At 42.5% G+C, this 25,405-nt stretch overlaps 1 protein-coding gene across 1 annotated transcript in view; it reads left to right on the forward strand.

Annotated features, from left to right (window-relative positions):
• LOC129696256 (cytochrome P450 7B1) overlaps window positions 1-10,447 on the forward strand; it is a 216,325-nt gene extending 205,878 nt beyond the window's left edge. Inside the window, 1 exon segment of the mRNA XM_055633981.1 lies at window positions 7,991-10,447. Within this exon segment, the coding sequence (XP_055489956.1) occupies window positions 7,991-8,281 (291 nt within the window). The 3' untranslated portion in view covers window positions 8,282-10,447.
• The last annotated feature ends 14,958 nt before the right edge of the window (window positions 10,448-25,405 follow it).

A 25,405-nucleotide genomic window follows, 5' to 3' on the forward strand; every position in this document is an offset into this window, starting at 1 on the left:
ATCCAACCAGTGCTTAATTTAGAATAAATTCTTATTTCACTAAATTCTTGGCAAACTCACATTGGGTACAGCTATACAATTTTGTTCATACTGCAAAGTAATGATGCTCTTCCGTAAACATTGTCATGAATCCTTTCTCGGATTACAATGACACATACCATGTGGTCTACCCAAATTAAACCACAACCTGCTAATTGTCCCTGACCATCTCTAACTAAATTCGTATTGTTTATTAAAACAAAACCTAGGATCAAGGAGGTGAAATATTCTCAGGATTAGGACGTGGATTATAAATATTCATTGATGTTTATTGTTGCTTGAACCCTAGTAATCCACTCCCAGATATCCATTAATCTCACACACTAGAATGAGCACTAATTCAAGTTTGGAGATATAATTTTACAAGTTTCAAATATATGTCAAAAAACAAATATTTATAAAATGGTTGCCTGCCTGTGATTTACTCAAATGATTCTGCGAGGCAGAGACTTCTTTTAGTTTATAAATCCATTAGAATCCCAAGAGTGTATGATGTCGAGGGTATATAAAACTTGATTATTCCACAGGTGAAGAAGAATTTTTGTGTGAAATCAAGAATCACTCCTTCATGGAAGAAGTGGTGGAAATAAGGAACTTCTCGTTCCAACAAACTGTGGTTGCTGCATCAATTTAAATTTCCACAGCCAAGATCAGTATTTTTTGGTCAATGGAGATGGGAGGGTGAACCAGGGAGGTACAGAGGGAATACTCTTTTCAGAATTCTGAAAGGGGAGATTGGGGTAAAATATCAAGTAGTAAAATCCCATTGCAGGTGGCAAAATGTATGGAGGATTATCCTTTAAATGTGGGATCTGACGAGGCAGAAAGGGAGGACAAGGGGAGCTCTCTCCTGGTTTAGGCTGGGTGAAATGTGATACAGCGCAGATGTGCAGAGATGAAGGAGAAGTGGTTAAAAAGAGGTAAGAGTTAAGAGTGTTTTGTTGTCATATGTCCCGAATTGAAACGATGACATTCTTACTTGCAGCAGGAGGCATATACCAATAGTACGCAGGGATGTAGCTGGAGGGGAAAGAGGTGGGGAGAAAAAGGGGAGGGGATTCATTAGTAGATCATCTGTCCCCTGTGATAGGGACAGAGAGATGACGAAAGCGGGGAGACGAGCCAGATTCTAAATGAATTTGAGGGCAGGGTGCAAATAAGTAGTACATTTGATGAAATCATCGAGTTCTATGCAGGAGCCAATCACGATGCCATAATATTCCCTCTGTAGACTGGGCAATGTTCAGGGACACGGCAACGACCTGATTGAATCCGCCACAGTTGTTACAGACTTCATAAAGAAATGTGTGGAGGACTGCATCCTAACAAAAACCTTCCGAATGTTTCCTAACCAGAAACCTTGGATGAACCATGAGATCTGCATTCTTCTGAAGTCCAGATCCTGGGCATTCAGGTCTGGAGATACAGAGGTCTACAAGATGTCCAGATACGACCTTGGTAAGGCCATCAAAAATTCCAAAAGGCATTTCTGCTCCAAGCTGGAGGATGACATGGATGTTCGGCAACTGTGGTGGGGCTTGAATGCCATCATCTCCTACAAGGCAAAATCAGGAGGCAGCTCAATTGTCAGCGAAGCATCACTCCCTGACGAGCTCAATGCGTTCTACACACGCTTTGATAGGGAGAACTGATGTGCCTTCCCGGGCCCCCATTCGCCGTGATGGTATTTGAGTCACACTCACAGAGGCTGATGTCAGAAGAACCTTCAGGAGGGTGAACCCTCGGAAAGTGCCTGGACCTGATGGTATACCCGGTCGTGTTCTAAAAACCTGTGCGGACTAACCGGCTGGAGTTTTTAACGAACATTTTCAACCTCTCACTTCTGAGGTCTGAGGTTCCCACCTGCTTTAAAGGGGCATCAATAATACCGGTGCCCAAGAAGAGCAAGGTGACGTGCCTCAATGACTATCCACCAGTGGCACTAACGTCTGTGGTGACGAAGTGCTTTGAGAGGTTGATTATGGCGCACAACAACTCGACAAGAACTTCGACCCACTGCAGTTCGCTTACTGCCAAACAGATCAACGGTGGATGCAATCTCATTGGCTCTCCACTCCACCCTGGACCACTTGGACAACAAAAACTCATATGTCAGGCTGTTATTCATTGACTATAGCTCGGCATTTAATACAATCATCCCCTCCAAGCTGGTTATCAAGCTCTCAGATCTGGGTCTCTGCGCATCCCTCTGCAATTGGATCCTCGACTTCCTCATTCACAGACCACAGTCTGCCCGTATTGGTGGAAATGTGTCATCCTCGATAACAATCAACACGGGAGCACCTCAAGGCTGCGTGCTCAGCCCCCTGCTTTACCCACTTTATACTCATGACTGCGTAGCCGGACATAGTGCGAACTCCGTCGTCAAGTTCGCCGACGACACCATTGTTGTAGGAACGAATCACTGATGGGGATGAGTCCGAGTATAGATGTGGGATCGACCGATTGACCAAATGGTGCCAGCACAATAACCTGGCTCTCAACACCGGCAAAACCAAGGAACTGATTGCGGACTTTGGAAGGGGTAGGATAGGGTCCCACAATACCGTTTATATTAATGGACGGTGGTGGAAAGGGTCAAGAAGTTCAAATTCCTGGGCGTGCACATTTCTGAAGATCTTTCCTGGTCCCAGCACACTGATGCAATTATAAAGAAAGCACATCAGTGCCTCTACTTCCTGAGAAGTTTACGGAGAGTCGGTTTGTCAAGGAGGACTCTCTCGAACTTCTACAGGTGCACAGTAGAGAGCATGCTGACTGGCTGCATCGTGGCTTGGCAACTTGCGCGTCTTGGAGCGGAAAAGAATGCAGAAAGTTGTGACCACTGCCCAGTCCATCATCGGCTCTGACCTCCCCACCATCGAAGGGATCTATCACAGCCGCTGCCTCAAAAAGGCTGCCAACATCATCAAGGACCAACACCATCCTGGCCACACACTTATCTCACCGCTGCCATCTGGTAGAAGGTACAGGAGACTGAAATCTGGTATGTCCAGGTTCAGGAACAGCTACTTCCCCACAACCATCAGGCTATTAAACTCGCCATCAAACAAACTCTGAACTATAACAGCCTATTGCACTTTATCTGTTTATTTATGTGTGTGTATATATGATCTATGCTATATAGACACACTGAACTGTTCTGTATTTATGCTTACAATATTTTGTTGTGCTGCAGCAAGCAAGAATTTAATTGTCCTATCTGGGACACATGACGATAAACTCTCTTGACTTATTTCCCACCCCTACCCATCCTCTTCCACCTATATCCCTGCGGTTTTACATTTCACTCCTCTTCTCACCTTAACCAACATCCTTTTGTTTCCTTTAGTCAGAAGAAGGGTCTCGACCTGAAACGTCACCCATTCCTTCACTCCAGAATTGCTGCCAGTCCCGCTGAGTTACTCCAGCATTTTGTGTCTGTCTTTGGTTTAAACCAGCATCTGCAGTCCCTTCCTGCACATGTGACCTTTAGTCGTTGCTCACTCCAGCACGTCGTGTTTTGAAGAAGATCCAGTTGACAGCCAGCCAAATATGGTAGAGGGGAAGCCATGATTAAGAAATAAAATAGATATCTTTTGTTGAAAGTCGAATCATCAGAGCACATGTTACATCGGAGAAACTGGGTAAATGGAATAGAATCCTTACAGGAAGCAGGATTGGTCCATTGAATATGGAGCTTTATGGGGTGGAAGTGAGGACCAGGGAAATCCGTTCCTTGTTCTGGCTGGGACTGTCTGAGTGAATGAGGACATAAGGTGGGGGGAGAATCTGCTTCCTGTAAGTATTCTATTGTATTCTGATGTCAGGTCAAATGTATTGTCATATGCACAAGGAGAATGAGATAGATTAGAGGTACAATGAAAATCTTGCGGTCAGCAGCATCACAGGCGCATCGACTTACACAGCTGACTAAAACATAAATCTTATATACACTACACACAAGTTTACCAAACAGTGAAAAGAAAAAAACGTGTAAAAAACAAGATGTTAGTGCAAAACACAATTATTTTAAAAGTTCATGGTTGTGCTAGAGGTGGTGCGTAGTGTTCTGTTACTGAAGTAAGATTAGAGTTGTGCAGGTTGATATAAGAATCTGATCATTGCAGGAAAGAGGCTGCTCCTGAACCTGGTGGTGTGGGTCTTAAGGCTTCTGTACCTCCTGATCAACAATAGCAGAAAGAAGAGAGGGTGACCTAGATGGCGGGGATTCTAAATGATAGATGCCATCTTCTTGAGCCAATAACACATTGAGATGATATTGTTGTTGTTGCGGAGGCCAGTTCCCATGATGGACTGGGCTGCATCCAACACTCTCTTGGATTCCTGTGAGTTGGAATTGCCGTGCAGGCCATGGTGCAACTGTTCAGGACATTTTCTGCAATGCATTTGTCAAAGTTTGTTGACTCTTTAAACTTCAGAGGCATTGATATGTCTTCTTCATGATTATGTCTATGTACTAGGGCCAGGACTGGTCATCTGAGATGCTAACACCCAGGAATTTGAAGCTGCTAATTCTGTCCACTGCTGACCCACCATTGAAAACTGGTGTGTAGTCTTCTGACTTCCTCTTTCTGAAGTCAATGATGAGTTTCTTGTACTCCACTTAACCAGGTGTTCTATCTCTCTCCTGCATGGTGACTCATCACCACCCATGATTCGGCCAACAAAAGTCTTTGCTGAGTTTGAAGATGGCATTGGAGCTGTGCTTAGCCACATGGTTATGGGGATAAAGAGAGAAGACCAGGGAGCTAAGCACGCAACCTTGAAGTGCACCTGAGTTGGTGGTCAAAAAGGAGGAAATGTTTTTCCAAACTGTACTGATTGGGGTCTGCAATGAGGAAGTCAAGGATCCAGTTGCAAAGGGAGATACTGAGGCCCAGGTCTTGGAGCTTGATGATGAGTTTGCAATAGTATTGGATATTATTTAGCTTTTAACAATGTTACTAGACTAAGAGGGACCGGGTCCCAGCTTCACACGGGAGGGTTGGTTCCCCCAACCCAATATTCCACCTCTCCAACAATTCCAATATACGCACACTCACACTCGCATACACACACACACACACACACACAATCACACACACACACACACACACTCCACCTCACACACACACACACACACACACACACACACACACACACACACACACACACACACACACACACACACACACACACACACTTACACACACTCACTCACACACTCACTCACACATTCACACATTCACACACATAAACACTCACAAACACACACACACACACACTCACACACACATACACAGACTCAGACACACACATACATACACTCACACACATACACTAACATACATACACTCATACACTCACACACAGACACACAGACACACACCATATATATGGCAGTAAACTTTCTTGAATCTACTCACACGGCTGAGTGCAGCCTCTCCACTGTGGGGCTTCTGCAGTCAGCAGCACTTCCGCAATCAGCGTGACCTCTGCACTTACCGGAAATGATGCAATCAGCGCGACCTCTACACTCACCGGAAATTACGCAATCAACACGACCTGTCCACTAAGCGGTAGTCACGAAATAGGCAGGACTTTTGGACTAAACACATTCAGACCTAATAAAGCATGTATTCCTTCCAAACACAGTCAGACCTAATAAAGCATTTATTCCTTCCAAACACAGTCGGCCAAATAAAGCATTTATTCTTTCCAAACACAGTCGGACCTAATAAAGCATTGCAGCTTCAAGCACAGGCAGGGCAGCAAGCCAAACAACTCATGGCATTGTCATTTTATTTAATTTCATTTCCAATTAAGCATTGCACTTTCAAGCACAGGCAGGGCAGCAGGCCGAACAACTCATGACATTGTCATTAAGGGCTAACAAATCATTTATTGCAAGTACATTGCAGACTCACAGTTCAGTTGATTCACAGCTTAGAATGACAGTCGTGGCCTCTACCTCGCGATCTTGCAGAGTGACTGACTCACATCCAGGCCTCCGGGGTTTTATAATCCTGCCCCCTCCCCCTCCCCGAAGGGGCGTTACCTTCATTGTGGTGATTGACAGGTGAGAGGACCAATCAGCTGATCTCAAGGTTTTTTAAGCACTCATAACTTTCCTCGGGGCTGGCTCAGCAGAGGAGGACTGTAAGAAGGCCAAAAATCACAGCGATACAGGGTAGCATATTTTTCTAAAATCCATATACAGCGCAGACAGGAAGTGGTCAAGATGAGACTTTTAATTATATAGATGGTGATTTCATGGTAGGCAAGACCTTATCAAAGTGTGCATGTTGCAAAAATAAACTTCTCAGTGAGTTGAGACTGATTCATACTGACCTTATGATTAAGTGGCAGGAAAATGTTCTGTTAAGAATTATATTATCTGATTGGGGGATGTCATGGAATACAGTCCTCGACGATTTCATTTTGCTGCAATTAATGAGAATCAATATTGTGTGAGTGCTATGATTAACGCTTACATTATTTATCAATACAAGCCAGCTACCTTTGCTAGTTCAGGCACTGATCTTGGGCACTCGGAGTGAGAGGATGATTAATGTTGAAGCACATACTGTATGTAATGGAGAGCAGATTTAAAACTTTATCTGTACCTTATCACTCAAGCAATAGGTGCTAAATTTAATTTTTGATCTTGGCAAAAGTTTGTGTTCATATTGTATAGTGTGGGTGGTGGCGAGTGGCACTCTTAAATGGGTTATTAACACTTTGATTGCTGTAAGTATGTGATGTATTGCACATCATTATTATGTCTTTGAGAAATTGTGTTTAATAGAATGTTCTTGTGGTTTACTTACAAAAATGTTTATAAGCATCGGACAATTTCAATCCTTTTGAAAAATTTTGCATTAATTAATGAAAATGATTGTCTCTGGGACCCATTGGTGAGGCAGATATTTTAATTCTCTCAGTTGGCTTACTTTTCATTTATGCTGACAATCACAAATTATAAATCAGTCATAAATAATTGTGACATCAAAGAACAAATTTCGACAAATTAAGTGATTGTCCGCATAATATATTGGACCAAATTAACCATACAATTAAAAAGTATTCAAAATCTAAAATTACTCCAATACTTATTTAACTGTTTTAAATTTAACAGCGCCAAATGTTTTTGCAACAGCTTAATAGAATCCTTGGCAATCAAGGGAGAAGAGGAAAGTAAAAAAGAGAGTTGAACAGCTTGTTCCACTTAGACAGATTTGAGTTTTCACAGTTAATCTGAATCTCCAGATTCCTTCAGCATCTTTTCCAAACCAAATTGAAACTACAATGTCATCTGATATTTCTCAGTTTAGGGCTACATTTACAGTAACATATCTTTTACAACAATGATATGTACGAAATTGAGAAAACCATTGAAAGTTATCAATGCAATGGCTTTAATTTTCGTATGTATTACAAAACAATGGTTTTAATTCAGCCATGATCACATTGAATGGCGGTGCTGGCTTGAAGGGCTGAATAGCCTACTACTGCATCTATTGTCTATTGTCTATTAAGGTCTGTAGAATTTATTATTTTCTACGAAACTTACAATTTTACTTTCGAACTTGTAGGTTTGAAGTGTAATCAAAACAATAAATAAATATTGTTTTGAATTAAAATACAGTATTTTTATTTAATTAGCAATATTCTTCAATTTTCTTTTTTTGGGGGCAATATTTATGATCACTAGTCTCTGGCTCTCCCTGAAAAGTTTTTTTTTGCAAGAGCAGGCCTCACCAATGATTGCTAAAAGAGTATTTGGTTACACAGTGCACCATAGTTCAGACCAATCCCCATACCCCTTTTGGACTTAGATATCATTTTTGTTAGTGGGATTCAGATAAAAATTAATAGCATGAATGAAAACCCACCAATGTCAAAGATGGCTGTAATATATCCATTTTCATTTTACGTGTATTTCCAGGTGTACAAATATGACCGTTTTGTAGAGAATGGATTGAAGAAGACGGCTTTTTACAAAGGAGGAAAGAAACTTCGAAATTATTTGATTCCTTTTGGTTCGGGATCCAGTAAGTGTCCTGGACGTCATTATGCACTCGCTGAGATCAAAACTTTCATTTCACTGTTGCTGACTTATTTTGACCTTGAAATACTCGATGGAGAAAAGCCAGTTGGACAAAGTAAAAACCGTGCAGGTCTTGGGATCCTTATGCCAGACTCTGATGTCCAGTTTCGTTATAAATCGCATCAATGAAGAAGCTTTTTGAAATTTTAGCTTATATATTTTTTTGCTGGAGAGTCACGCTGGGTTGCTGTTAAATTCTTAGCTTGACAAAATAGGCAGCTGCTTTGTGGCTTTAGTATACAAAATCTCAGAAATTCTCTCTAACGTTCTTTCTTCAGGAGCAGTAAATATCCTTGCAAATCCTACCCCACATACCAAATGCCTGATTTATGCTCTAAATGAAGTACTATGTAGCTTCCTGAATAAATGACTCAATTTTAAATGGGTGAAGGGACAGGGAGACGTAGGTAATGTACCATAGAAGGCAGCAAAATGGTTTGAAGAGGTGCAGGGGAATGCCTTCTTCACTTGGAAGGACTAGTTAGGTTCCTGTATGGCGCTGAAGGATACATCACTGACAGTTGCGGGGAAACTTTCCATGGGATTGAGAAGTCATAAGCGATAGGAGTAGAATTAGGCCATTGGGCGCATCAAACCTACTCTGCCATTCACTCATGGCTGATCTTTCTCTCCCTCCCAACCCTATTCTCCTGCATTCTCCCCATAACCTCTGAACTCTGTACTAATCAAATATCTATCTCTGCCTTAAAACTATCCATTGACGGCCTTCACAGTCTTCTGTGGCAAAGAATTCCATAGATTCACCACCCTCTGACTAAAGGAATGTCTCCCCATCTCCTTCCATACATTGGACCTTGTACTATCTTATGGTTTGCCTGTGTTAAACTTGGAGGTCTGTGATAGTGTGTTTTCTGATCACATGCCGGTAATATTTGATGTTGGTTTCTCCAGTGCTGCAGTTAGACCTGTTGCGTCTGCTCGGCGCTGTCGGACCTTTAACCCCTCTGCTGCTGGCCAGTTCTCTGCCGCTTTCAATCAGCTCTGTGCCCCCTCTGCGTCCATTTCCATCGGTACGGAGGAGATTAGTTCTTGGTTCCACTCCTCCTGCAGAACTATTCTCGACTCTGTGGCCCCATTAAAAACTTTGCAGCCCAGAGCTAAACCCGAGCCCTGGTTCAGTGACGCAACTCATACAGCTCGACGGGAGTGTCGCAGAGCTGAGCGAATGTGGAAGAAGGACAGGCTACAGGTTTCATCGCAAATCCTAAAGGACAGCTGGTGAAACTACCAAAATACTGTTAAAGAGGCAAAAAGATATTATCTCTCTAATATAATAGTGTCTAAGCGTCACGATCCACGTGCGTCATTCAAAACTATTGATTCTGTTTTAAATGCCCCACAGCCTGTCTGCCTGGAAGCATCGCCCGAATTGTGCAACGACTTCCTGCACTTCTGCAACAAGGTTGTTTCTATTAGGGCTCTTATCTCAGCTCCTGCCTCAGACCCACCTGTTCCGGCCCCTTGCCTGGTGGCATTTGATAAGTTTGTTCCCCTGACACTGTCGGGTCTAGAGGATGTGGTTACCCATATCAAGCCGTCGGGTTCCCCATGTGATGCTGTCCCTCCTCTTCTTTTTAAAGAGGTCTTCCCGAGCATAGGGCATTCGGTCCTCGCCATCATAAACAGTAGCTTGTCTTCTGGGGTTGTCCCCGTAAAATTTAAACATGCTGTAGTGCAACCACTACTCAAGAAACCTGGCCTGGACCAGACTGTTCTGGCCAATTTTAGGCCAATCTCCAAGCTGTCATTTATCTCGAAAAATCATGGAGAAAGTAGTTTATGCTCAGCTGAAACTCTTCCTGGATGAGCACAACACCCGGGAGGTCTTTCAGTCTGGCTTCAAGGCTATGCATAGCACAGAGTCAGCTTTGCTAAGGGTCTCTAACGACATCCTCCTGGCAAACGACTCCGGTAATTATGTGGTTCTTGTCTTGCTGGACCTATCTGCCGCCTTCGACACTGTGGACCATGGAATATTAATTTCCCGATTACAGCAACAAGTGGGCATCTGTGGCAGTGCCCTGGTATGGTTCAGGTCCTATCTGGCAGATAGAACCATGCGTGTAAGCCTTGGTGGCTTTGAATCCTCCTCTGCTCCCTTGGCATATGGGGTTCCACAGGGCTCAATTTTAGGGCCCCTGCTTTTCTCCCTTTATCTACTTCCACTGGGCTCAATTTTAAGAAGGCATGGCATCTCCTTTCACTTTTACGCGGATGATAGCCAGTTGTATATGCCATTCAGGAAAGAAGATAATTATTCCCTAAAATCACTTCTGTCTTGTCTTGAGGACATAGAAACATAGAAAAATAGAAACATAGAAATTAGGTGCAGGAGTAGGCCATTCGGCCCTTCGAGCCTGCACCGCCATTCAATATGATCATGGCTGATCATCCAACTCGGTATCCCGTACCTGCCTTCTCTCCATACCCCCTGATCCCCTTAGCCACAAGGGCCACATCTAACTCCCTCTTAAATATAGCCAATGAAGTGGCCTCAACTACCCTCTGTGGCAGAGAGTTCCAGAGATTCACCACTCTCTGCGTGAAAAAAGTTCTTCTCATCATCTCGGTTTTAAAGGATTTCCCCTTTATCCTTAAGCTGTGACCCCTTGTCCTGGACTTCCCTAACATCGGGAACAATCTTCCTGCATCTAGCCTGTCCAACCCCTTAAGAATTTTGTAAGTTTCTATAAGATCCCCTCTCAATCTTCTAAATTCTAGAGAGTATAAACCAAGTCTATCCAGTCTTTCTTCATAAGACAGTCCTGACATCCCAGGAATCAGTCTGGTGAACCGTCTCTAAACTCCCTCTATGGCAATAATGTCCTTCCTCAGATTTGGAGACCAAAACTGTACGCAATACTCCAGTGGTGGTCTCACCAAGACCCTGTACAACTGCAGTAGAACCTCTCTGCTCCTATACTCAAATCCTTTTGCAATGAAAGCTAACATACCATTCGCTTTCTTTACTGCCTGCTGCACCTGCATGCCTACCTTCAATGACTGGTGTACCATGACACCCAGATCTCGCTGCATCTCCCCCTTTCCCAATCGGCCACCATTTAGATAATAGTCTGCTTTCCTGTTTTTGCCACCAAAATGGATAACCTCACATTTATCCACATTATACTGCATCTGCCAAACATTTGCCCACTCACCCAGCCTATCCAAGTCACCCTGCAGTCTCCTAGCATCCTCCTCACAGCTAACACTGCCCCCCAGCTTAGTGTCATCCGCAAACTTGGAGATATTGCCTTCAATTCCCTCATCCAGATCATTAATATATATTGTAAATAGCTGGGGTCCCAGTACTGAGCCTTGGGGTACCCCACTAGTCACTGCCTGCCATTGTGAAAAGGACCCGTTTACTCCTACTCTTTGCTTCCTGCTTGCCAGCCAGTTCTCTATCCACATCAATACTGAACCCCCAATGCCTTGTGCTTTAAGTTTGTATACTAATTTTTTATGTGGGACCTTGTCGAAAGCCTTCTGGAAGTCCAGATACACCACATCCACTGGTTCTCCCCTATCCACGCTACTAGTTACATCCTCGAAAAATTCTATAAGATTCGTCAGACACGATTTACCTTTCGTAAATCCATGCTGACTTTGTCCAATGATTTCACCACTTTCCAAATGTGCTGCTATCCCATCTTTAATAACTGACTCTAGCAGTTTCCCCACTACCGATGTTAGACTAACTGGTCTGTAATTCCCCATTTTCTCTCTCCCTCCCTTCTTAAAAAGTGGGGTTACGTTTGCTACCCGCCAATATTCAGGAACTACTCCAGAATCTAAAGAGTTTTGAAAGATTATTACTAATGCATCCACTATTTCTGGAGCTACTTCCTTAAGTACTCTGGGATGCAGCCTATCTGGCCCTGGGGATTTATCGGCCTTTAATCCATTCAATTTACCCAACACCACTTCCCGGCTAACCTGGATTTCACTCAATTCCTCCAACTCCTTTGACCCGCGGTCCCCTGCTATTTCCGGCAAATTATTTATGTCTTCCTTAGTGAAGACGGAACCAAAGTAGTTATTCAATTGGTCCGCCATATCCTTGTTCCCCATGATCAACTCCCCTGTTTCTGACTGCAAGGGACCTACATTTGTTTTAACTAATCTCTTTCTTTTCACATATCTATAAAAACTTTTGCAGTCAGTTTTTATGTTCCCTGCCAGTTTTCTTTCATAATCTATTTTTCCTTTCCTAATTAAGCCCTTTGTCCTCCTCTGCTGGTCTTTGAATTTCTCCCAGTCCTCCGGTATGCTGCTTTTTCTGGCTAATTTGTACGCATCATCCTTCGCTTTGATACTATCCCTGATTTCCCTTGTTATCCATGAATGTACTACCTTCCCTGATTTATTCTTTTGCCAAACTGGGATGAACAATTTTTGTAGTTCATCCATGTAGTCTTTAAATGCCTTCCATTGCATATCCACCGTCAACCCTTTTAGAATTAATTGCCAGTCAATCTTGGCCAATTCACATCTCATACCCTCAAAGTTACCTTTCTTTAAGTTCAGAACCATTGTTTTCTGAATTAACAATGTCACTCTCCATCCTAATGAAGAACTCAACCATATTATGGTCACTCTTGCCCAAGGGGGCACGTACAACAAGATTGCTAACTAACCCTTCCTCATTACTCAATACCCAGTCTAAAATAGCCTGCTCTTTCGTTGGTTCCTCTACATGTTGATTTAGATAACTATCCCGCATACATTCCAAGAAATCCTCTTCCTCAGCACCCCTGCCAATTTGATTCACCCAATCTATATGTAGATTGAAGTCACCCATTATAACCGTTTTGCCTTTGTCGCACGCATTTCTAATTTCCTGTTTGATACCATCTCAAACTTCACTACTACTGTTAGGTGGCCTGTACACAATACCCACCAGCGTTTTCTGCCCCTTAGTGTTGTGCAGCTCTACCCATACCGATTCCACATCCTCCAAACTAATGTCCTTCCTTTCCATTGCATTAATCCCCTCTCTAATCAGTAACGCTACCCCACCTCCTTTTCCTTTCTGTCTATCCCTCCTGAATATTGAATAGCCCTGGATGTTCAGCTCCCAGCCTTGGTCACCCTGGAGCCATGTCTCCGTGATCCCAACTATATCATAGTCATTAATAGCTATCTGCACATTCAACTCATCCACCTTATTACGAATGCTCCTTACATTGAGACACAAAGCCTTCAGGCTTGTTTTTACAACACTCTTACCCCATTCACAATTATGTTGAAAAATGGCCCTTTTTGATTTTTGCCCTGGTTTTGTCTGCCTGCCACTTTTACTTTTCACCTTGCTACTTATTTCTTCTACCCTCATTTTACACCCTTCGGTCTCTACGCTCACACATTTAAGAAACCCTTTCCCTTTAACTCCATCCTCCACTGTCCCATTCAACACCCCACCCCCCTTATTCAGTTTAAAGCCACCCGTGTAGCAGTGGCAAACCTGCCTGCCAGAATGCTGGTCCCACACCTGTTAAGATGCAATCCGTCCCTTTTGTACAGTTCCCCCTTACCCCAAAACAGATCCCAGTGATCTAAGAATCTAAATCCCTGCCCCGTGCACCAGATCCTCAGCCACACGTTCAGGTCCCGTATCTCCCTGTTCCTGCTCTCGCCAGCACGGGGAACTGGAAGCAAACCGGAGATAACAACCCTGGAGGTCCTGCTTTTCAACATTTTTCCGAGCTCTCTAAAGTCACATTAAGTCCTGGATGGCCTTAAACTTTCTGGGACTTAACGAAAAAAAGACAGAAGTGATTTTGTTCGGCCCTAATGGCTGCCGTGAACCTCCCTTTGTTGACTTGGGTCCACTGGCAGTGTTCGTAAAGCCAACAGTTTTAAACCTGGGTTTTATAATGGACGGTGATTTTAAATTAGATAAACAGATAGGCGCAGTGGTTAAGTCCAGCTTCTTTCACCTAAGGAAGCTGGCAAAGGTGAAGCCCATTCTCAAGCGGCAGTATTTTGAAACAGTAATCCATGCCTTTATTTCATCTCGGCTGGATTACTGTAACGCACTCTACTCTGGAGTCTCACGAGCTTCGTTGGCTCGTCTCCAGTTGGTCCAAAATGCTGCCGCTCGCCTTTTAACCGGAACTCGAAAGAGGGAGCACATTACGCCAATTTTGGCCTCCCTTCACTGGCTCCCAGTGCACTTTCGAGTTCATTTTAAAATTCTTTTATTTGTTTTTAAATCATTGAATGGCCACGCACCGCCTTACCTCTCTGAGCTGCTCCACCTATATGCTCCTGCCTCAGGTCAACGGATCAGCTGCTCCTTGAGGTACCAAGGTCTAAGCAGAAGCTCAGAGAGGATAGAGCCTTTTCTGTTGCTGCCCCGGCACTCTGGAACACCTTGCCGCTGCAGATCAGACAGGCCCCTTCACTGTCCATCTTTAAATCCTCCCTAAAAACTCACTTTTATTCACTGGCTTTCGACACTGGCTGAGACATTGTTCCTGTTTTTAGTGCTTTTAATGTCTTTTAATTTTTACTGTTTTTATAGTCCTGTCGTCTTAATGGTTTTAGTAGTTTGTAATAACTTTTGTTGACTTCCCATGTACAGCACTTTGTGGTAACTGATGTTGTCTAAAAGCGCTTTATAAATAAAGTTATTATTATTATTATTATTCCTAAAAGTACGTCCTTTAATTCTGAGGCTGTGACCTCTAGTCCTGGACTCTCCCACTAGTGGAACCATCCTCTCCACATCCACTTTATCCAAGCCTTTCACTATTCTGAATGTTTCAATGAGCCCTCCCCCCCCCCCCCCCCCCCCCCCCCCCCCCCCCCCCCCCCCCCCCCCCCCCCCCCCCCCATTATTCTAAGCTCCACCAAGTACAGGCCCAGTGCTGACAAACACTCATCATAGGTTAACCTACTCATTCCTGGGTTAATTCTTGCAAACCTCCTCTGGACCCTCTCCAGAGCCAGCACATCCTTCCTCAGATATACTGCCCAAAATTGCTCACAATATTCCAAATGCGGCCTTACCGGCACCTTGGAGAGCCTCAGCATTACATCCCTGTTTTTGTATTCATGCCCTCTTTAATTAAATGAGTGTGCTTTCTTTCCTACCGATTTGACTTGCAAATTAACTTTTTGGGAATCATGCACTTCTGATTTCTGGATTATTTTCCCGTGTAGGTGGGAAGGAATGCGGACCAAGGAGCCACAGAGAAAATGGTCCTTCTGCAAAGAGGAGGGGGAAATGTGACTGGTGGTGGGATCACATTGAAGCTGCTGGAAATGGTGAAGGATGATGTGGTGGATGCAGAGATTAGTGGGGCACAAATTGGGGACCAGCGGAAGTATTTTTGTTTTGTCCAGTGAAATTGGGGTAGGAGCTATCAAGGAAATGGATGAAATATGTGAGGATTCTATCAACTATGGCAGAGGGAAAGCCATCATTCAGGAAGTAGGGATACATATCACCCTTGTGCTGGAGCAGAAGACTTGTCTTGAGAACAAATGCAACAGAGCAGAAATTGAGAATAAGTGATGGCATCCTTTCCGGATGCAGGGTAACAGTAGCACAAAGGTTAAGTTTCTCAGCTAATACCCTACAGCTTAGACTATTGACTGAGAAACATGAGTTCAGAACCCACCTCAGCAGCAGGGGAAATTTAATTCAAGTCATTAAGTGAATCTGCAATTTAAAAAACTTGAAACTGTAATTGTAATCACTCAACTACCAGGAAACTACCAGGTTTGTTTGGCTGGCAGATTTCAATCCTGACCTTGGGTGCTGTCTGTGTGGAGTTCCCAAGGTCCCAATGTGGTGTTTCCCTGTGCCACATAGATTTCCTTCAGGTGCTCCAGTTTCCTCCCACATCCCAAAGACATGCGGTCTGTGGATTAATTGGCCTCTGTAACTTGCCTCTGATGTGTAGGGAAAGTGGGATAACCTAGAACTATGGTGAACAGATGATTAATGCTTAGCGTGGACGCGTGGGCCAAAGAGTCTTGCTTCCAAGCTCTATCTCAAAACTAAATTAAATGGAAAAGTGTGGGAAGAGATATATAGGTGTCAAGGGACTCGTTGGGTATATAGAATTGGTGACAGATCCATCTCTTGAGATAGAGGCAAAGAGATCCAAAAAGGACGAGAAGTGTCAGAGATATTCCAGATGAATATGGGGACAAGATGGAAATTGTTGGCAAAGGTGATGAGATTCAAAAGTTCTGTATGAGGGCAGGAAGCAGCGCCGATCATTTGTTGATGTGGTGGAGAGTATTTGGAAAGGCGAATACTGGGATAAGTTTCAAGTAAAGACTATTCCATGTAGCCTCGAAAAAGGCATAGGTAGAGCCCATGGAAGTGCCCATGGCTATATCCTTGATCTGAAAAAAGTGACAGGAAAATTGAGAAAGGACAAATTAAATTGGAGGAAATATTTCAGTCACATTTTTTTTGCTAATCGCATTCAATTTTTGTGCCCACATATGCTTATTCCTGTAACTCAGCGGAAGGAGTGTCTACCTTCGATTTAAACCAGCATCTGCAGTTTTTTCACCATGGAATTCATTGTAGCTAGACAAAAATGCTGGAGAAACGCAGCGGGTGAGGCAGCATCTATGGAGTGAAGGAATAGGTGACTTTTCGGGTCGAGAATAAAATAAAGGGCTTTCTTCTTCCCACCTCAACCCCCCCCCCACATCAGTCTGAAGAAGGGTCTCGACCCGGAACGTCACCTATTCCTTCGTTCCATAGATGCTGCCTCACCCGCTGAGTTTCTCCAGCACTTTTGTTTACCTTTGATTTTTCCAGCATCTGCAGTTCTTTTTTAAACATGTTATTCATTGTAGTCATCTTCTAGGTTGTAGTCATCTTCTAGGCTCTTTTTGGATTCTACTCTGTGGAACTATTAATGCCCAAATGAAAACTAAGAATTAAAGACATGGAATGGAAAATATAATGGCTCGATAATTGGGAAAAACAAAACTATTGTAACACAATTTGAGGGAAGGTGACTCTTCTAGAGGTTTGAAGTGTAATATGTATATCTTCTGTGATGAACCATCCTTTGTAACCTTGGATTTGCCTGAAAATAGGTGAAACCTTAAACAGCAAGTGATTAACTCCATGTTCTAGAATTCATCATTGGCATTTAGGAAGGGAACTCAGCCACCTGTCTACTTTATGACAAGATTCCCATTCCGCTGCACTTAGACCTGTGTCCTCACTATCCAATATATGGCTAAACCGTGATGCAGCTCAATATTTGAACTCGATTTTGCATTGTCCTCGTATTGCAGACACACTGAGAATGCACCTGTTAAAATGAGATCTACGCAAATGAAAATGTGGTTTATTGCACAACTTTCAATTAAAACAAGTTTCACGCACTCACCATTCTATCTAATTTCTCTTAAAATATGTGGGAAAGAAATATACACTATGCATTTCATGAATTATTTACACTGGGAGTACGTCATCTTCAGGCTAGTTCTAACTGCCAAAACTAGGTTTGCAACCCTTGGAACAGGGGTAGTTGCTGCCTTACAGTGCCAGAGACCCGGATTCAATCCTGACTAAGAATGCTGTCTGTACGGAGTTTGTACATCCTCCCCGTGACTGCATGGATTTTCCCCGGGTGCTCTGGTTTCCTCCCACACTCTAAAGATATACAGTGTTTAATTTCTGGGTAAGTAATCCTCGGTCAGTTTCGCCACCTCCAAAGTGACCCCACCACTCGCCACATCTTCCTATCTCCCCCCATATCTGCCTTCCGCAAAGACCGCTCCCTCCATAACTCCCTTGTCAATTCTTCCCTTCCCTCTCGTACCACCCCCTCCCCGGGCACTTTCCCTTGCAACCGCAAGAGATGCAACACTTGTCCCTTTACCTCCCCCCTCGACTCCGTTCAAGGACCCAAGCAATCGTTCCAGGTGCGACAGAGGTTTACCTGCATCTCTTCCAACCTCATCTATTGCATCCGCTGCTCTAGATGTCAGCAGATCTATATCGGTGAGACCAAGCGGAGGTTGGGCGATCGTTTCGCCGAACACCTCCGCTCGGTCCGCAATAACCAAGCTGACCTCCCGGTGGCTCAGCACTTCAACTCCCCCTCCCAATCCGTCTCCGACCTCTCTGTCCTGGGTCTCCTCCATGGCCACAGCGAGCAGCACCGGAAATTGGAGGAACAGCACCTCATATTCCATTTGGGGAGTCTGCATCCTGGGGGCATGAACATCGAATTCTCCCAATTTTGTTAGTCCTTGCTGTCTCCTCCCCTTCCTCAGTCCCCCTGCTGTCTCCTCCCATCCCCCAGCCTTTGGGCTCCTCCTTTTTCCTTTCTTGTCCCCGCCCCCGATCAGTCTGAAGAAGGGTTTCGGCCTGAAACGTTGCCTATTTCCTTCGCTCCATAGATGCTGCTGCACCTGCTGAGTTTCTCCAGCTTTTTTGTGTACCTAAAGATATACATGTTTGTAGGTTAATTGGCTTTGGTAAAGATTGTAAATTTCCCTAGTGTGTAGAATAGTGCAAGTGTACGTGGATCGCTGGTCAGCTGGTGGGCTGAACAGCCTGTTTCCGCGTGGTATATCTAAACTAAACTAAACCAATCCTCTAGTTCTAAGACAAAAATTATGTATCATAAACCAGAACTTGTAAAGACAGATCTTTGCAAACTAGAGTGCACAGCTTGCATAGGTGAGCAGAAGCCACAGAGGTTCCTCCGAATTAACCCTATGTTTTTTTTCGTATGGTTGCATGGTAACTCGCATATCACTCTACCTTAATTGGTACATGTGACAATAAAAGACCTTTGAAACCTTTGCTTTTGATGCAACCCTTGTGATTTATTAAATAGGCAAGCTTTTATGCATTTTACCTCCCTTACGATATCAGTATGTGTTGGGATTATCAAACATCTGCCAAAGGCCACTGAATCAATTATGAGTTCAATTACCATTCATGGTCATGTAATCTGCTATAGTGGTTCAACGGAGTGTTAAAGAGGTACAATATTATTGGATGTATTCTCAAATATACAGTACACTTCCCCTAACTCTCCCATGTCCGAAATGAGGACTGTAATTGAAAATAAGTGAATTGTGATATGCTCTGAGACATCCTGACTATAATTTTTTTTTTGTTACAAAGTAGACAAATCCCCAAGTTGAGTGGCACACAGTACTGCCCCACAGGACTAAACACTTCATATGCCCCAGAGTTAACTTACATTGCCCAAGATTTCCTTGCACAGCTGAGTATACTGCAGGTATGATGACATTGTCTTTTTAAAATATGAAGAAAATACAACAGTGTCAAGTTCACCTTCATCTAATTTCTCCAGATTAATCAATACCCCAGTAAAATGACATAAATGCCAACATTGGTTTATTTTCCAAATTAGAGATGGGTGAGTAAATTAACATTTGTGAATTTTCTTCCCAAGTCTCCCCTGCATTCAGCAAAAACTCACCTAATTTCACAATGCTATGTTTTGATATTTCTGTGCATAAGTGTCACTGCTGTAATTAGCTTGATGTGAATACATGAATCTGTCTTCTTATTAATATAATTGGTTTATTTGTGAATGTTTTGGAATGCGGTCAAAATAAAATAAAACATTCATTTTACTCTAAATGTGTTTGTTATGAAATCAGCAGAGAAATTATAAAATTATAAAAAATATATATTGTGTACACGAAATGAGAGGCTTCATTAACAGATTTCTGCCATGAAGAATTATTTGCTAAACACCAAAAAAGAGAGCAAACTATTTCATGGTTGCATTCTAGAACTAGTTTTACATCCGAACATTGTTGCTGATGTTTCATTTTTTCCTCAAGTGTCCAGATCATGCCGGTCCTGTTGGCTGAAAATGTGTTTGGCCCAGTGCGACTACTGTAATTACAGGTGCTGCTATGGCTCTCAACCTTGGTTGCATTGCCTGTTTGGCTTTGTTGTTGTTATGGAACAGTGCTGAACTACTATCTACCTCTTTGGTGACCCTCGGACTATCCTTTGCTGGCTTTACCTTGCACTAAATGTTATTCCCTAATGTATCCATACAGTGTAAATGGCTCGATTGTAATCATGTATTGTCTTTCTGCTGACTAGTTACATGCAACAAAAGCTTCTCACTGTACCTTGTACACTGTACACGTGACAATAAACAGAAAACTGTATATTAATATGACTTCTGTTCAATCCATCTCTTTGAGGAACCCAATCCATTGAGTTTAGACTCATCATGATATATATTATGAATCCTTATGCATTAACCTGTGGCAATCTAAATCAATTGGCTTCCATTTTCTTATCATTTAGGAGGCGGCCATTGGTCCATCAAATTACGCTAGCTCTTAGAACAATGTTTAGGGTGACACAATAAAACCTGCATTAGATTATCTGCATTGTTCATTTGGAGATTTTACTATGGATGAGTTATCTTTTACATTCTTTAATTACATTAATTTTCAAGAGAGAGTTAGATTTAACTTTTAGGGCTAAAGGAATCAAGGGATATGGGGGAAAAGCAGGAAAGGGGTCATCCATGATCATATTGAATGACGGTGCTGGCTCAAGGGCCGAATGGCCTACTCCTGCAACTATGTTTCTACAACAGTTAAAACACATCAAAATGTTCATTGACTGAAGGCACATCGGGTGATCCTAAAATTGTGAAAAGTAACACATAAATGCAAGTCTTCATTTAATATTTGTATTACAATTTACATTAAACTGCAAACATATCATAAAAATTATGGATGCCCGAGTCCAGAAGGGTATAAACCGTCTTATCAAAAGATGAGGAAAGGAAATGAGAGATAAAGACTATAGTGATGTAGAGAGATATAGAATAAATGAATGAAAGATATGAAAAAAAGTAATGATAATAAAGGAAACAGGCCATTGTTAGCTGTGTGGTTGGTAAGAATGAGTACAGATAAAGAGGCATGGCAGGACAACTTTGAATCTGCTATAGCTTGGGTGGAGGAGGGATAGAGAATGAGGGAATGCAAGGGTTATTTGAAGCTGGAGAAAGCATTCTCATCCCACTGGGTTGTAAGCTGCCCAAGCAAAATATGAGTTGCAGCTCCTCCAATTTGCATTTGGCCTCACTCTGACAATGGAGGACGCCTAGAACAGAAAGGTCAGTGGGAATATGAAGGGGAATTAAATTGTTTGGCAACCGGGAGATCCAATAGGTCTCGATCTTGTAGTTGCATATTCTGTCATATCTATACACATAAGGCACAGTTTCTGCTGTTTTATAACAAAGCTTGTGGTGAAAGCCTATACTGCCCTTTTCTGATTAAGGGCATTATGTCATCGAGTTTTAGGTATTACGCAAAATTGCAAATGTTAAATCTTATGGGTTGTCAGTAGATATTTTGGCGATATTACATTTAAGGCAACATGGAATTTAACAGTACCAATTTGCCTATTCAGTCACGCCATGGTAAACGGCTGAAGCAACGCTTATTTACTCCTTCACGTGTGACGGCTGGGACAGCCTGTCTTCTCGGCCAGCTAGCTCTGCACGATTGTATGAGAAACTTGTGAACAACATATGTGAGTCAAATCTATATGGAAGTAACAAAGGTTGTGTGGCTTCCAGTTTGAGCCTAGCGAAACTTTATGGGACAGCACAATTGACAGTTCCTGTGCGGCTTTATTATTTCTGCTATACCATAAATGGGATGTAAATGATTAGTTCTTCACCCACTATTCTCTAATGTTATGCAGGGTGTCTTTTATTTCACCACTCTAATAGCCTACACTCATTATATTGTGTGATGTATATCAGTAATTTGTTGTGCAAATATTCCTTAAAATTTCCTAATGGGACCAGTATCTTAAGATGATTATGCTTTCAGCAGCTGATCTCAGCATAAAGAATACAGCCTTACTCAATCTCTGGCTTAGTCTCCACGTCATACTGACACTAGGGTAGCTTGTTATAGAACTAAACTCATAAGCATATCAGCAGAATTGTGTGCATTTGAGGTTGACAGCATACCCACCACAGCAGAGATCAGGGATGTCATTAGGTATACAAGTGCACAGTTGCTAGTGCCTATGAAATGGAAGATAATTATTTTCTTTCAATACTCCCAAAATATTGCTGATGGCTCATTTGCAGCCAATACAATGGGTTTCCCTTTCATCATACAGCACGAGGTTTACATAATGCAGCTTAATAAATTATAAAATTTGGTGGAATATGTCCGGATATTTGCAGATAGAATTATGCACATTGTTGCATAAATTATTGTCTAACTCAACAATCTATTGGGACTACAGGCCAGTTTAGAGTAATGGCCATGTATGCAAGTTACCATTCATAATATTAATAACTCATGTTTTCCTACCATTAATGGTTTATATGTTTTACTGTTTCACGCACAGATTATGTCACTGTATGAAACCACAGAGCTTTGAAATCTTCACGTAGTCACTCACATGACTTCGAAATAAAATAGAAAGATTAAACGAGAACATACCGTTTGAAGTTTGATCTTTATTTTATGAGAAGTCGCGATGAGGGATTACGTGCCCTCCACTCCCGACCCTATTCTCATAAAGATAATTAGGTAGTTCTAGCCTTCAATCTTTCTATAGCTTAGGTCAGCAACTATTCTGTGGGTTCATACAGCTACTTTGAAGATTGACGCGCATGCGGGCGGGCTTCTTCACGTAATCCCTCATCGCGACTTCTCATAAAATAAAGATCAAACTTCAAACGGTAAGTTCTCGTTTAATCTTTCTATTTCTGATACTTCTCAAGATTACAAAAACATGGAGCATGCAAATCAGGTTAGCATTTGGCTAATCTGATCATGTGTTTAGTTACCCAGTTTAAGGTGGATGATTGTCTTTCAGCAGTTTAACTGATTCAGAGAATCGATCTTGGAGATGCATACTTTACCATATCTATACACATGAGGCACAGATTATCTGGCGTTTTGATAACAAAGCCAGTGGTGGAAGCCAATGCTGCCCTATTGAGATCAAAGGGCATTGTGTCATCAAATTTAGATAAGATGCAAAATTTGCAGCTGATAAAACCTAGGGGTTATCAGTAGATACCTCTTGCGATATTAAGAATGAGGCAACATGAAATTTAATAGTGCCAATTTTGCCTATTCATTCAGGCCATGGTAAGGCGGCTGAAGCAACTCCTATTTACTCGGTCACGAGTGATGGCTGGGGCAGCCTGTCTTCTCTGGCAGCTAGCTCTGCACGATTGGATTGGAAGCTTGTGAACAAAATATGTGAGTTACTTTTAAACGGAAGTAACAGAGGTTTGTGTGGCTTTCAGTTTGAGCCTAGAGAAGCGTTTATGTGACAACACAATTGACATGGCTTGTGCTGCTTTGTCATGCTCTATAGTACCATAAGTGGGGCAATAAATGATTGGTTGGTTATTCACCCTCTGTTCACTAACGTTATGCAGGGTGTCTTTTATATGACCACTTTAATAGCCTACACTCATTGTAGTGTACGATGTATATCAGTAAATTATTATGCAAATATTCTTCTACTGTATTCCTAATGGGAGCAGTATGTTTTAAGATGATTATGCTTTCAGTAACCGATCTTTCAGTAACAGTCTTTACCCAATCTCTGGCTTGGTCTCTGGGTTATAACTGACATTAGGGTAGCTTCTTATGGGAATGATCTCATAAGCAAAATGGGTATGATTGCGTACATTTGAAGTTGACAGCATACACACCTGAGCAGAGATTGGGGGTGTCATTAAGTATACAAGTGCACTGAGCTTGCTGGTACCTATGAGATGAAAGATACTTTCTTTGTTGTTATTCAATACTCAAGATATTGCTGATTAGCAGCCAATTGAATGGATGTTTCCCTTTCATCAAACAGCAAGAGGCTTACATAGTGTGTGTTAATAAATTAAGAAATTTGGTTGAATATGTCTGGATATTTGCAGATAGAATTCTGCACAGTGTTGCATGAGTTATTGTCTAACTCAAAGTCAACAGGGACTATGGTCCGGTTAAGAACAATGGCCATGTATGCAAGTTAGCATCATGGTATTAATAACCCATGTTTTTTCTACCATTAATGGCTTATCTGTTTAAGTGTTTCACACACAGATTGGGTTACTGCATGAAATCACAGAGCTTTGAAGTCTTCACGTAGTCACTCACGTGACTTCGATATAAAATAGAAAAATTAAACGAGGACTTACCGTTTGAAGTTTGATCTTTATTTTATGAGAAGTTGAAGTGAGGGATTACGTGCCCTCCACTCCCAACCCTACTTCTCATAAAGATCATTCGGTAGTTCTAAGGTTGTTAATCTTCCCATAGCTTAGGTCAGCAACTATTCTGTGGTTTCATACAGCTGCTCTAAAGATTGATGCGCATGCCGACTGGCGGGCTCTTCACGTAATCCCACCTCATTCAAGATTGAACAAGATGGAAAAATATTTGCAAAATGTATCAACTTAACGGAAACTTCACTGTAAATATGTTCTCTTGCACCAGTGTGCTTACAATCACTTCATCTTTACATGACTCCTCTTTGTTACAGGTTGTGGCTTCATTTGAGGTAGAAGCAGTTGCTCAGATCTGTGCTCTGTCTGAAGACTTGTTTTTAGCTCACGTCCTCTGGATTTTGGAGCCTGCAAGAGCACCGTAGACAGCATAATCTGAACCTGAACTGTGGTAATCCAGACCACAGGGAAACAGAGCAGTATGTAGCCCACTGACTCTAGAGATGCTAGTGTGGTGGCACAGCAGGGGTTGTTGGGAAGAGGGTTGGAAGTTTTTTTTTTAATTTCAAAATAGACTTTATTCAGGTAATAAATATATACAATACATGAACCGTGCAAAAAAATTCATCCAACATTTTCGGAGGCTATACAAAATATTCATACAATATTCTACATACATTGCTCAAATTTCCCAAATTTATCCACCACCTTTGCCACTCATGTGGCCCATTGGCATGGAATCCCTTCCCTTATTTTGAGGGGCGCCTCCACCACGCCCTGCCCCCCCCCCCCCCCCCCCCCCCCCCATGTCCAGTGGCGGAAGTGGTCCGGAAGTGGAATCAACAGTCATGGGTCAGTTTTGGCCTAGGGTGAGATATTTCTCATCTTGTTTATGATTCCAAACATGCTGATAGCGGAACTTAGTGCCAATGTGGTCGGGATGTGAATGTCAGGAGTGGTGCAATGAAGTAGGCTTGAAATGTCGAGTGACTGCCTGACCTGGATACAC

Source organism: Leucoraja erinacea, chromosome 4, assembly GCF_028641065.1.
Source record: "Leucoraja erinacea ecotype New England chromosome 4, Leri_hhj_1, whole genome shotgun sequence".
NCBI lineage: Eukaryota > Metazoa > Chordata > Chondrichthyes > Rajiformes > Rajidae > Leucoraja > Leucoraja erinaceus.